Source organism: Nematolebias whitei, chromosome 4 (assembly GCF_014905685.2).
Source record: "Nematolebias whitei isolate Nwh7 chromosome 4, NemWhi1, whole genome shotgun sequence".
Classification (NCBI taxonomy): domain Eukaryota; kingdom Metazoa; phylum Chordata; class Actinopteri; order Cyprinodontiformes; family Rivulidae; genus Nematolebias; species Nematolebias whitei.
In genome coordinates this window covers 54,733,465-54,747,148 of record NC_056501.1, presented here as the reverse complement: position 1 = coordinate 54,747,148, position 13,684 = coordinate 54,733,465, and the positions used below count along the sequence as shown (strand labels likewise).

At 42.2% G+C, this 13,684-nt stretch overlaps 1 protein-coding gene across 1 annotated transcript in view; it reads left to right on the top strand.

Annotated features, from left to right (window-relative positions):
- The window catches only part of abhd18 (abhydrolase domain containing 18), a 256,999-nt gene that overhangs the window by 195,500 nt on the left and 47,815 nt on the right, over positions 1–13,684 (top strand). The window contains exon 12 of the mRNA XM_037675441.1: positions 1,585–1,721. Within this exon, the coding sequence (XP_037531369.1) occupies positions 1,585–1,721 (137 nt within the window). The remainder of the gene's footprint in view (positions 1–1,584; positions 1,722–13,684) is intronic.

Sequence of the window (13,684 nt, the reverse complement as noted above, 5' to 3'; positions counted from 1 at the left end):
TTTTAACAAAAAAACGAAGTCCAGATGACATGATTCAACCTTTTTTGAAGATAGGATTAACTTATTTGACAAGTGGTCCATGGTAGGTGGTGTGTACTTGGGTTGATGGTTTTCACCATGTCCCTGCAAACATAAAACATAAATTAACATGTAATGTCCCTGTTACTGTAACGTTATCTTAGGATGGACAATTAATTAGCTTAGCTCTATTGTTATTGCCTAACTAACCTAAATGTTGTTGAGTCCACATCTGTAAAGGGATGCAACCTTTTCACAATATATGCTGTAAATGTTCTGTGGCACTTTTCATTCAGTTGCACCAACGTATTTCTCTTGGACGCTATGATGAACGGAGGAGCACATCGAAAAGAATGGCTAACAATATTAGCCATTTCTGGTCGTTTGTCTTAGAAAAAAATACGAGCTAACGTTAGCATGATGTTTGCATTTGAGTTGACCTACCACTTTAAATCGAGTATAACTTGTTGGCTGCTTTAATGTTGGTATGAGACGTAGTTTATAGTTTTATTTACCTGATGGAGCCGGAGAAGGAGGCAGCGAAAATAGTCCGGTGGAGCACTTCAAAGACGGGCCGCTCTTTTACTTCTACACCCTCCTTTTCACGTTATAAAATTATTGCAAGTGCTGCACTGAGCTGACTGGTCATTTTATTAAAGTTAAGCCACGGTTTCGATCGCGGCCTCTCACTCTCCATGTATGCGAACACTTTCGGTGGATTCTTCTTTGTTGGTTTTCGGCGGGCGGCTTCTTCTTCTGGTTGGCGGACTAGGCATCGAAAGTAGGAATCGAAAATAAATATTTTGAACAATTTTGGGAAAACCGGACAGTTAGTCCCGGTTCCAGTCAATTCTCGATCCTCAATGCCCAACCCTAGTCATGAGAATCCACCCCCCAAGAGAGACATGTAGTGAGCAGCTATGTGAGTGTCCAGGTGTGACGAAGCTAAATGTTTTGATGGCATAAAGCTCGTTAGCCTGTCATAAACAAATTCCATAAATTAGCCCCAGCATTGTATAAGTCACGTGGTTCAAAACATGTGAAAAAGTAGCTGCTTATAGTCCAGAAATTATGGTAACCCTTTGAGAGTCATGATTTTGAGGCTTGTTTGTCCCCATGTTTTCAAGCTTTCCCATACTACACTAGACATTAAAATAGATATTTACGATGTAAATTTTAGCTCAGTATCTGTAAAATGGAGTCAAGAGCAATTTTTGTGTTTGTTGATGTTAATTGGTGGGGGGGGGGGGCGCTATTTAGACTTTCAGTTACTTCAAAAGCCGATCAGTTGAAGAGGTTTCACTAATTCTCTAATGAAGAGTTTTACCGAAGTGTGTCCAGTGGATATTTTGCCAACAAAAGGGCGGAGCTGTTATAAATGCTTATTGCCATAGTTTTAGATATAAATAAAACAGAATGTGTAGAGCTTAGAGTATGTGTTGTTTATGTCTCTCAGCTACCCCAACTCTGTCTTATGTTATCTTTTCCATGTTGAAGAAATTGTCTTCATCATCAACTTGATTTCATTTGAACTCTTGTTTTGTTTCTGTCTTTTTTATGTTTCAGAACTTTAGGTGCTCACAGCACGAGGCACAGGACGAAGTCAAATTTAACCAAATGTTGTCGGCCGTCTCTACACAGCGAGTCAATCAGCTTCATGAAGGGCGTGATGGATGAATGCACGCACATGGCCAACTTCTCTGGTAGGTTTCTTTGTTGTTGTTTTTGTTGTTGTTTTTTTCTTCTTTCAGCTGCTCCCTCCTTCAGGGTTCACTACAGTGAAGTAACTCATGTGAAGACTTGGTGATTGTTTTTACATCGGATGTCCTTCCTGACACAACCACAGACCACTGAGCTACCAAAGCCCTCTGTGTGGAGCAGAGAGCTGTTATCTAAGGTGCCCGCGGGAGTAGATGGTGGGGGTTAAGGGCCTTGCTCAAGAGCCCAGAGTGGAGCAAATGAGGGTGGAGACAGGTGTGGGTGCTTCACCTTTCTCACCTACATTTTAATGTTGTTGGTCTGGGGATCGAACTGGCGACATTCCGATCACAGGCTTGCTTTCCGAAACCTCTGTGCCACCACTCCCTCCTACCAACTTCTCTGATAGTTTAAAAAAACAACTTAAAACTGAACAAAAACATTCCAATAAGCTCAGTTTCTGCAGAAATCTTGAAAGGTTTGAACCTGTCTCTGGAGTGTCGCCAGCTAACAAGGCCTGACAGGACTCTTTCAACTCGACAACCTGCCTCACTTGGGGTGTCCATTATAGGGTTTGAGGATGATTGTCCCAAGAAGCACAGACAGCCTTTTGTAGAGGACGGGATCCTCAGATCGTTGAATTTTGATTAGTAATTTTATTCTGAAAGGGGCACCACTTGCTTTCCGGTTCTTAAGCAAGAAAAATATGAAATCAGACTCAAGTTTACATGTTCTAGTGAGTTCTTTTCGTATTAAATTCCAATGTCATATATAATAAAACGCTTAGAGTCAAAGTACAATTTTGTGAAGTTTATTATCGATTTTGGTAAATATAAGTGATCAAAAGTACAGTTGAGGAATGAATAATGGCTTTAACTTGAGAACACAAGAAGATGTTATGGAATTATCTTCTAAACTTTAAAATGGTGAATTATGAGGTTAAAAAGCAGAGTAAATTATCATCTGTAGTATGTCAGGACAGCTTTTACTGCGGACATACTACTAATTAATTATTCTTAAGGCTAGTTCAAGCACAAAGAATATTAATTGTTTAATGAACAACGGATTCTTTCTTTTTCGAGTTAAATTTCTGCCATGTGACCAAGATAACTTGAGAGTGGAGTGTATAATTAGTGACATGAGACGCCATTTTATCTTTGACCCATCAGAATAAATGCGGTCATTTATTTAACAGAATCAAAATTTAACATCAAAACATGTACACATTGATTTGCTGATCTGTTTCTGATTAATAAACTTAGCAAGTTCAAATAACAAGACAACAGAGGATTACTGATGGAGAATAATTCATCTCTGAAGGCATTTAGCTTGATTTACTGGCGCAGAGGTTTACAGAGAAGGAGTAAAGAAGTTTTAAAGAGGAGATTTAGATGGATGAAGGAAAATGTGTTGACCAGAAATGGCACCCTTCCTTTGACCCCAGCTCAGCCCTTAGTACACTCAGTGCATGACGACTCGTTACCTTTGCAGAAGATAAATCAGCTCCGGTACAGAGGTCCATTTCACACTTCTTTCTGCGTCTCCGGTCAGAGTGGTTGGGAATCGTCAGAAGTCGTGACTAAGTACTCATTCAACAGAATAAGAACTTCCTTAGAAGGAATCTTCATTAGAAGTTGTAAGGCGTTACGCCCGGGTGAGTTCACAGCGAGGCATGCTGTGACTCTGCTGGAATGGACGGACCCTTGGCACATGGTCCAATTCCATCAGCTATTAGAGTAAAACTTTCAGTAAGAACTGAAAGTTCCAGTAAGACTCCAGCAAGACTGAGTCTTCCAGTAAGACTTGTAGTGAACTAAGCCTCAGGTCAAATCCTGTGGCCCGTACGGTATCATAAATGGACTGTTATTCGTGTAACAATTGAATTATCATGTTGGCATATCTGATCTTAACTGAAAATTAGCTTAAGAGGGCAGGTTGCTGTGTGAAACGCAGCGTTTTTGCAGCTGCGGTGTTCAGAGAAAATACAGCAATGTTCTGTCGCTGTGGTGTTTTTAGAGCTGAAAGTAAAGTCAATGTGTTCGTTTGAAAGCTGAATTTGTACATCTGTTGTGTAACTGAAGCTGGGTTTGTGGGAAAATGCTTTATTCTGTTTAAACTGTGGTCCAGAAGAGGGTTCTGGTCCGGCTCGGTTCTGATTCAGTTCGAACGAGTCGTGTTTGAAGAAAGAAACTGCTGTTTTGAACTGGCGCCGTCCCAGTAAGCTTTTGAGAGTTTATTCGTTACATTTTTAACAGAAAATAGTGCATTTTGACAGTTTTAAGGACGAAAGTTGACCGGAATGTTCAGGCTAAATGCTAACACGCTAGCTGAAAAGACGAAGCGTCATTGGCTGGATAATACACGTTTAATTGCTAGAACACTAAATAAGAGTAATTATATCAGAAAAAGGAAACTTTTCTGATTTATTTTACTACCTAAAACACCACATCTTCCTATTTAATTTTTAAATAGAAGATAATGGCAGGAAAAGAGGAAAAAGTTGACCCTTTAGACTCCCAGTCAGTAGATGACAGTCAACAAGATGACATCATCCAGGGAGCTTTAAATATTTTAACAAACCCAATTATTGGCGCACAATTAGAACGGATTAATGAATCTCAAACAGCTGAAGAGCTGACAAGTTTAGCAAAAGGAGCCACGGTTAAAGAGAATAAAAAGTAGGGCCTTGAAAGGTTAGCTAAAATTTCTCTGCTTCTCAAAGACAAATTGGATCAACAGGTTGAACAAAACGACGTGCTGTCTAAGGCATATGCAGCAGATAGGGAGAGGTATCTCAAATTGATGACACAGTCTAAACTTGCTGAAGAGACCGCTGCACATGAGTTAAAACGTGAGAGGGACCTCTCACAGAATAACCTTACTTTACAAGCTCACTCATATGTGGAGAAATTGAAGGAAAGGGAGATCATGTACCAAAAGTTGTGCTCAGACAACGATGCTCTACAACAACAGTTGCAAGAAGCATCAAATGCTCTGAGCGGATGCAAAGCCGAGATAGACGTGCTTAAAACACAACTTTACCATGCAGAAAAGAAAAATGGTGAGAGGCATGGACTGAATGTGGGGACACACTGGGCTTCAGACCCAAATCTCCTTACATCACACACACCTCCACCCTTACCGCAAGTGGTAGGGACAGACCTGAACAAGTTTCCACTACCAACCATGCAAGAGAGACCGTGGAAACTTCCTCCTTCAATAGATGATTTGCAAAAAATCTCAAAACATGTACAGCGCTTTGTACCTGGTCCAATTGGTTCAACGGGCACAAAAGCGTATCTCAAAGACCTTGATTTCAGACTGAGTGGTTATCCTAATGCTACGGTTGAGGATAAAATCAGTCTGATAAGGCTCACTTCGGACAGAGAGGTGTTCACTTTCATCGAGCGTCTACCTGATGCAACGAGGAGGGATTACAACCTTCTGTGTGAAGCTTTGATAAGAGAGTACGACCCCTGCACGGGACCTGCTGGTTTCCCAGCTGCTGACAAGGTCACGCAAGGGAAGCATGAACATCCAAAGGTTTATTACAAAAGAATCTTCCAAGCTTATTTTGGTAACAGAAATGAAACCGGAATGGAGGAAGAAGAAGGTTTTAAATTTGTTTTCAGCAAAAATCTCCACACTGACTTTAAATTGTCAGTACAAATGATGGCAAATTTCAGAGAAAAATCCATCAATGAGATTAAACAGTGTGCTGTGAATGTGTTTGAGGCATGTTCTCATGCTAAGACGCCCATAGAAGTGTTTCCTGGTGTAAAGGTTAAACCCCACTCCCTAGAACTGGAAGGAAGGCGTGCATCGCCGCCTCCTCCTAAGAAAGGCGAGAAAAAGCAGGCTTTTCAAACTAACAAACCGCGTCATGAAGGTGCACGCTGGGACAAAAAAGCTCCTCTTTCAGAGGATGAACGTGATTATCGTAAATGGGGTGTGCGTAGGACGCAAAGATATGGGATCCAAGAGGACCCGTATTATCAGGGGAAGTCCGAAAAGGAACCCCAAAAGACGTACATAACCCTCCCCCACCTCGGACGAAACGAACCGAGGCGAAAGAATCGCATAGGTTCCAGAAACAAGGCCCTACACCTCTGAGCTCGGAAGAGACAGAGAAACTACGCAGGTTGTTAGAAACTTTGAAACACGCTGAAATGGGAAACCAACCTGGAGCACTATGCAGTGATGTAATCACTATTACATCTGAGGGCGCGAATGACAACATTACAGATGTCGGTGGAACACACCAAGACATTATTGTTGTTGCCTCCAACAACCCCTCATCGGATGAAGGGGGGGTAAACACACACACAAACGATGACGAGTCATCGCAAGCTGAACACTCAGAAACAGCTACTGCTGTGCTGACGGTTCAGACAAACCAAGATTACACAGACAAGGCTGAACGTGTGAAGAAGCGTCAGAAAAAACCCAAGAGGTTTCTGTGTAACTTTATCAGAAGGGGGGTCGCCAAGAAGGCGTACCTGTCAGTAACACTCGAAGGTGTCCTCACACATGAAGCACTTCTGGATGGTGGGGCAGACATAACAATTATGTCAGCTAAACTGTTCGAGGAGCTGAGGACAGCCGCTGCCGGTGTTAACAGGATAATACCTCTCACTGAATGTGCTATAGAAATGCAGGGTCTCTCAGAGAAGAGGACAACCCTGACAGCTGTAGCAATGGTTCACATGCAGGTTGGCAGAATGACACTATACCACCCGGTACACGTGTCTCGTGTTGACTCATTCCCATTTTTGGTTGGCCAGGATTTTATAAATCGCTTCGACGCGATTATAGATTATGGTGATCAAACGATGTGGGCAAAGGTGAGCAAACCACTGCCAATACAAATGTCTCCGGAGTGTAACACTAACTGCCTAACAGCAGGTACCGCGGAAGGCGCAAAGGCATCCTCAGCCGAGGACACGAGCCCGGTGAGTATTCCTCTGACGTCATGTGAAACCAAAGAGACCCACCCGGTGGTCCAAACTCTGACCCAACAAGACAGCCTCCTCTGTGAGCTGGAGCAGTCAGAGTCCACCAAACACTACCTACCACTGGTGGTTAAAGGTGTAGAGATCCAAGGATCCCACACCAACGATGCTGTTCTGTCTCTGTGGACAGATAAATCAGCAATTAACCGAGCTTTCTATGAAACCTTGGTTCACAAACACGTGAATCTAGAACTAATTAAAAAAGCTTTCCGCTTTCCATTAGTTCCCAATAGTTCACAGGTAATGACCGCTGAAGGAGTCATTAACCTAAAACTGAACTGGAACCAACGAGAACTGGTTCACCCGTTTCTCGTGATCCAAAACTTACCACATGCAACCTACATAGGCTCTGACATTTTGGTAAGGTTGGGTGTCCATGTGGACACCATCAACAAGGTGCTGTGGTCCCTGAAACCAGCCACAAAGGATCCTCCTGTGCTAGACACAGCAAACCTTAAGGCTGGGCAGATCATTCCAGAGGCCTGCCAGGTTGCTAGCAACCAGACCACCACAGTACCACCTCAGGTGATTAACCTAATGGTGCGAATCCACATCATAGCTGGACAAGCTATTAGCCATAAACAGGCATATTTTCAACCTTCTCCTGCATTTTTCAACTTGGGACTGTCCGTGGAAGCCATGAACCAAGTGAGCCTTGACTCCAGGACCACATCTATTGCTGTGTGTAACACAGACACGGATGAGGTACTGATCCCAAAAAACACTATGCTAGGATGGTTGATTTCCACTGATTTTCATGATTTTGAACTAGGCATTCCATTTCTGGGAGGACTCCCAGATAACCTGGTACCAAGTCAAGAAGCTGGGCCAGTATGGTTCACAAAACCAACACAGGCCATAGCTCTTTTCTCAACTGATGACGTCGACCAAGGACCTCAAACCTATGGTGTCTTACCCATAGACAGGTCCGACGACTCAGAAAGGGATTCGTTGGAGCTCCCCAAGGAGCAAGAACCCTTATCAGTCTCATCACAGATTGAACAGGTGGTCGCCCAAGCCGACGCTCTGACATCTGATGAAGAAAGAGACAAACTTCGCCAAGTTCTTTTAAAATATGAAAAGTCATTTTCACCTGACCCAGACATCATCCAACTTCAGAAGTTGGATCCTACAATTAACTCGATGATACTGTATCTGACTGACCCAGACAAATACACTCCATCGAAAGGCGAACTGGATTCCAATCCAGACCTTAAAGTCCTCTTTCAGCTGCGCAAACAGTTAAAACTACTCAAGGACAACCTAACTTTAGCTCATGGAGCGACGTCCTCACCCGTGTTCGCGGTCTCCCATGACCGAAGGGGGGTGACGCCAGTTAGGGTAATGTTACCAGACGCGATAACGTGATCAAACCTGACATTCAGAGTGAGTGGCGCACCGAAACGTCGTTTTCTAGTTGCTTAATCACTACTTTTGTCAATGTTGAAACGTTGTTTTACTGGTTGCTTAGTCACTGTTTTTGTCGATGTTGAGACATCGTTTAATTGGTTTTGGTATTGTTTCTGAACACCCCAAGCAAGAATGAATTTTGTGTGTAGTTAAGTTAGAGACTAAGAGGCCTTTAACTATGCAAACATGCAGTTCATTTGTTAACATGTAATCTTTGCGGAGTTAATGTAGATTAATGCTACCTTAAGTACCATAATCTACATTGATCTCACAACGCTTAAGCCGAACCTACTCGAACAATTCTATTCGGGGGGATAGCTAATTCTTTTTGATGAGTCTCGCCATAGACTCCAAAAACATTTATGGGGAAACCAAACACCCAATCTCAAGTCGTTCGTCTAAAAGACAACAGACAATTGAACCAAACTATATTTTACCATGTAAAGCTAACTTAAACCAAGTTAGGAATGGAAAAATAGTTTGGAATGCCCTTCTATAGGTATAAATCCCTATAACTACCCTTTTCAGCATGTTCCACCCTTAACTGGTAGCTGTAGCTGTTCCCAATCATAATAGCTTACACACCAGGTGCATATAGGTTAAGGCCTTATGTAAAATCCCCTTCATAAGCCCACCTTAAACCACATAATTGCATGACACATTGAACCAGAACGGCATCGACTGGACGTCGCTCAGAGACGACCTTCGCTGGAGGAGACCTGCAATCCTGACGTTGGTCTCCAATCTTCATCCAGTGGCCGCATCTTCAGATCAATCCAAGGGAACCCCTCTGTATGCTGATCAATCAACACCTCCATTCGTTGTGGATTTACCGTTGTGGATTATATGACTTTTTCCAATGGATTACAGACTCTGTTTCCAAGGAGTTAAAGCATTGCTACAATGGAATTACCAACAACATTATGGAATTACCATCAACACAATGGAATTACCAAAAACATTGTGGGATTACCTCCTTTGACTTTTGTTTTCCTTGCTGGATTACATCAAGCTCAAGGACATTCGAAGGCGTAAGTTCATGTTGGAATTCATCCCCATGGACAGGCGATGATTTCCAAAGGGGGGACTGTAGTGAACTAAGCCTCAGGTCAAATCCTGACCTTGAGGGCCTTCTTGGGACAAGAACTGTATTTCATTGATTTGAGTCCAGAAACACAAAATCAAGTCCATCCAGAGACTTTCTAAGTGTCCTGCACTGATCAATTGAAAGAACACTCTCTTTTTTATTATCATTACTATTTTACAAATGTCTTGATAATCAAAGTATGTTTAGTTCAAACCATTTTAAATGTTGAAGTGAACTACTCATTTTAAATCAACTGTGAAACAGTATTAATGATTTTTAATCCTCATTCAAAGTAGAAATCAAGTTAAGGTCTGTTACAGAGTAATTATTCATTTTCTTGATCTTCTGTCTGAAATGAGCAAGTGTAAGTCGGTCAAAGGTCAAGTTTCGGTCAACTACATGTTTACTGGAAAGAAATGTCATGTTTAACTTTTTCAGACAGATATGAGAGAACTGACTCCACGAAGTCTCGGTTTCTTCAAAACATTCTTCTGTCTGTTCTTAAACAATCTAATCTTCACCTTGACTTTTAATAACCTCTTACATCACTAAAACACACCCCTGTTTGGTCGATGGGCCAATCAGGACTTCCCAAATGAACCGGAAACAGAACTCTTTAAATGTCAACACTTCCTAGTTCCAACCAGCGCGGTGGGAGAGCAGTTCAGTTCGGAGAGCAGAACCGAACAGAAAAGTTGCTGGAGAGAACAGGAGGTTCCAGACATGATCCGAAGTTCTTCCGAGTCTCGTGGGAATTATGAAATCTTCCACATCTGAGTGGAGCCTCTGACGGACTTACTCCTCATGTGAGTCCACCCGTGAGGTGAGCTGCTGTTGAACGAAATGATCTCACGACTCCTGAGGTCTTTGCTATTCTTACGGAGACGCTGAAAAGTGGCTTGAAGTGGAACTTTACGCCGGAACTGACATATCTTCAGAAAGGTAAAAAGTCGATCTTCAACTGCGAAGTGTACCGTGGGTTAAGCTGGGTCCAAAGGAGCGTGTTGTTCTGGTTATAACAGACAAATTCCCTCACCCATCTCTCTCCAGATAAACTTCATTTTCCATCTTTAAAACTCTTCTATCTTGCCAGTAATTAATCCAGATATTTTCATAAATGTCTGTTGTAAGCTTGAAGCAGATACCATGGCCGTATGGTCTCTGATTGTAAAGCTAATTAATTAAGCTGTTATTGTAATCAATGTTGCCAAATTAATGTAAATGTTTGATGTTAAACTTTGATTCTGTTAATAAATGACCGCATTCATTTTGATGGGTCAAAGAAAATTAACGTCTCACGTCACATTTAATTATTCAATGCACGATAGAATTCAGTCCAGAAAAATGAAAGAATCCGTTTAATTTATGGATAATATCTCACAGATATATGTTCCTTTACAGACTCAAAGTTCCAGGAAGACTGAATAGTTCCAAGAAGTGTTGACTTTTAAAGGGTATCCACTTCCTGTTATTTGGTACTTCCTGATTGGTTGACACAACCAGCAGGGGTGGAGTTTTAGTGATGTCAGAGGGTTATTAGGAGTCGCAGACAGCAGAAATGTTTTTAAGAACGGTTAGTACAGACAGGAAAATATTTTGAAGAAGTGAGAGGCGCCAGTTTCTTATTTACTGTCTGAGAGTTTTAAAACAAGGCAATTCGTTCTCATAACTTCTTCTCTGACTTTTGACCGACATCAAATCCACTCCTCATTCAGACAGAAGAGTAAATGCACAATTACTTTGTAAATAGACATTTAACTTGTATGATCTAAGTCTAATGAGGTTTAAAAATCATTAATACTGTTTCACAGTTGATTTAAATGAGTAGTTTACTTCAACATTAGAAATGGTATGAACTAAACACACTTTTGATTATCAAGATATTGTAAAATAGTAATGATAATTTAAAAAAAGAAGAGTGTGGGGTTCTGGGGTTTTTGTTTGTCTGTCTGTTCACCTTCCCTCCACAGTTAATCAGCTCAACTCCACTCACCTGCTGCCTCTCTGGGAGGACTGCTACTTAAGCAGCTGCCTGGCACCTCTCCAGTGCTGGGACATCTTCTGCCATTGGACCTTTCACGGCTTGTCTCATCAGGTACTCTCCAGGACCTCTCTCACCACTGGATTACGCTCCTGTGGATTCACGGTGTTCCTCCATCCTCCATTTCATCCTTCGTTCCGTCTGGGTCAACCTGCTCCACTCTCATCCAACCATCTTCCTCCTTCTCCTCGTCAGTCTCCTTCTACAAACAACAAAGTAAGATCAACCTAATCCTACAAATCAAATCAACAAACCTGCCATGAGGATGATTATACTCACCATCTCTCCATCTTCCCTTTCAGCTGCTCGAGTTTTTATTCTACACCTGTAAATAAATTATCACGTACCTTTTGACCTGTTTCCGTGTCCTTACTTCTCTTGGTCTGCCAATTGGGGGTCAACGTTATACCGATCCTGATAAAGAGTGTTCTTTCAATTGATTAATTCAGGGTACAATTAAATAGTCTCTTGATGAGATAATTTGCATTTCTGGATTCAAATCAATGAAATAACAGTTCCTGTCCCCTGAAGGTCTTCAGAGACAGATTGATGAAGGAGGTCTAGTTCACTACACATCTATAAAGTTAACTAAAAGAAGTGTTTTGGCTAGATGTGATTTGTCAATTTAGGAAAATTCAATTCTAATTAATAATGATGAATTTTGCTTAGACTGGACAGCTTCTTATCTTGAGCACCAGACACCAGCAGAGAGAATGAGCAGCTTTTCCTACCTATTTGAAGTTCTTGTTCAACCGCCCGAGGGTTACCAGGGACTCTCTTGAGATGAGTTAAGAGTCGAAGGTGGGATATCCCTTGCCACTGGACATCAGTTGAAATCTGGAGTCGATAGTTATCTGGCTCCCGATGGGTCAGTTGATGCGCTTCCAGAGGGCTGCGTTTTCTCCTTTTGGTGACAAGGAACCTTTTCATGCTTCCTTGAAACACGAGACAAATCTCTGGAACACTTGTCTCTTTTCTTCATGGAACTTCTTATCTTCTGAAATAAATTGTCGATTGCTTGATCTTTCTTCTTCAAAAGCTTCTCCCAAGACTGAGCTCTAAACTAAACGTCAGAATAACTTTTCTCTGATTTAGAGCGCATTAATGATATTGATGGTTGACCCAATCAAAACAGAAAGGGTGGACCTTTGTTTCAGGTTACTGTTTCATTTGAATTTTAATAACAATATTAAAATAAGTGGCTAATTTACTCTGCTTTGGTAAATACTCAGTATTACAGTAGAACAATTAAGACTTCAAAGCAGTTTGACTCATCCATAAACATTTTCATTAGAACTTGTGAAAACAACAAACTTCTGATTAACAGGTTTTTTTTTTTACATCTACTTTCTCTTATGTATGATTAAACTGAGTACTTGAGCTGAGAAAGAAGGAGACAAGTTATTTCATAGCAGTTTTAAAGCAAAACATTCAGTTGTGTTCAGGAGAACTCAGAAATTTAAATTGTTCAGAAAAATAACATCTACCGTGGGATGGCAATGTTGTTTCATAAATTCATTACTACCAAAGAGTCCTTGAGGAACAATAGGGTGGTTCTTTCCCACAATAAGACTGTAGGATGAATCTTCCCTTTTAGGAACAGATACACATAATGCTCAGATGTTATATTTCGAAAGTCAGGTGGAAAGGTTCTCATATAAAGGGCCTTTCAGCTTTGCTGAAATCATAATAACAGGTGTGCAATTAATTACAATAACAGATTTTGTTATTCAATTTTTTGTAACATGGTTTCTTACTGCCCCTCCCTGGGCTGCCACCTTACCGTGGTGGAGGGGTTTGAGTGTCCCAATGATCCTAGGAGTTATGCTGTCAGGTGCTTCACGCCCCTAGTAGGGTCACCCAAGGCAGACAGGTCCTAGGTGAGGGACCAGACAAAGTGCAGCCCAAACGCCCCTATGATGAGAAAAATAAATGGACTTGATGTTCCCTCGCCCGGACGTGGGTCACAGGGGCCCCACTCTGGAGTCAGGCCTGGAGGTGGGGCACGTGGGCGAGCACCTGGTGGCCGGGCTTTTACCCATGGAGCTCGGATGGGTACAGCCCGAAGAGGAGAGGTGGGTCCCCCTTCCCATGGGCTCACCACCTGTGGGAGGGGCCAAAGGGGTCGGGTGCAATGTGGGATGGGTGGTGGCTGAGGGCGGGGACCCTGGCGGTCTGATCCTCGGCTACAGAAGCTGGCTATTGGGACGTGGAATGTCACCTCACTGGTGGGGAAGGAGCCTGAGCTGGTGTGTGAGGTTGAGAGGTTCCGGCTAGAAATAGTCGGACTCACCTCTACGCATGGCTCTGGCTCTGGAACCAGTTTCCTTGAGAGGGGTTGGACACTCTTCCACTCTGGGGTTGCCCCTGGTGAGAGGCATCAAGCAGGAGTGGGCTTACTTATTGCCCCCCATCTTG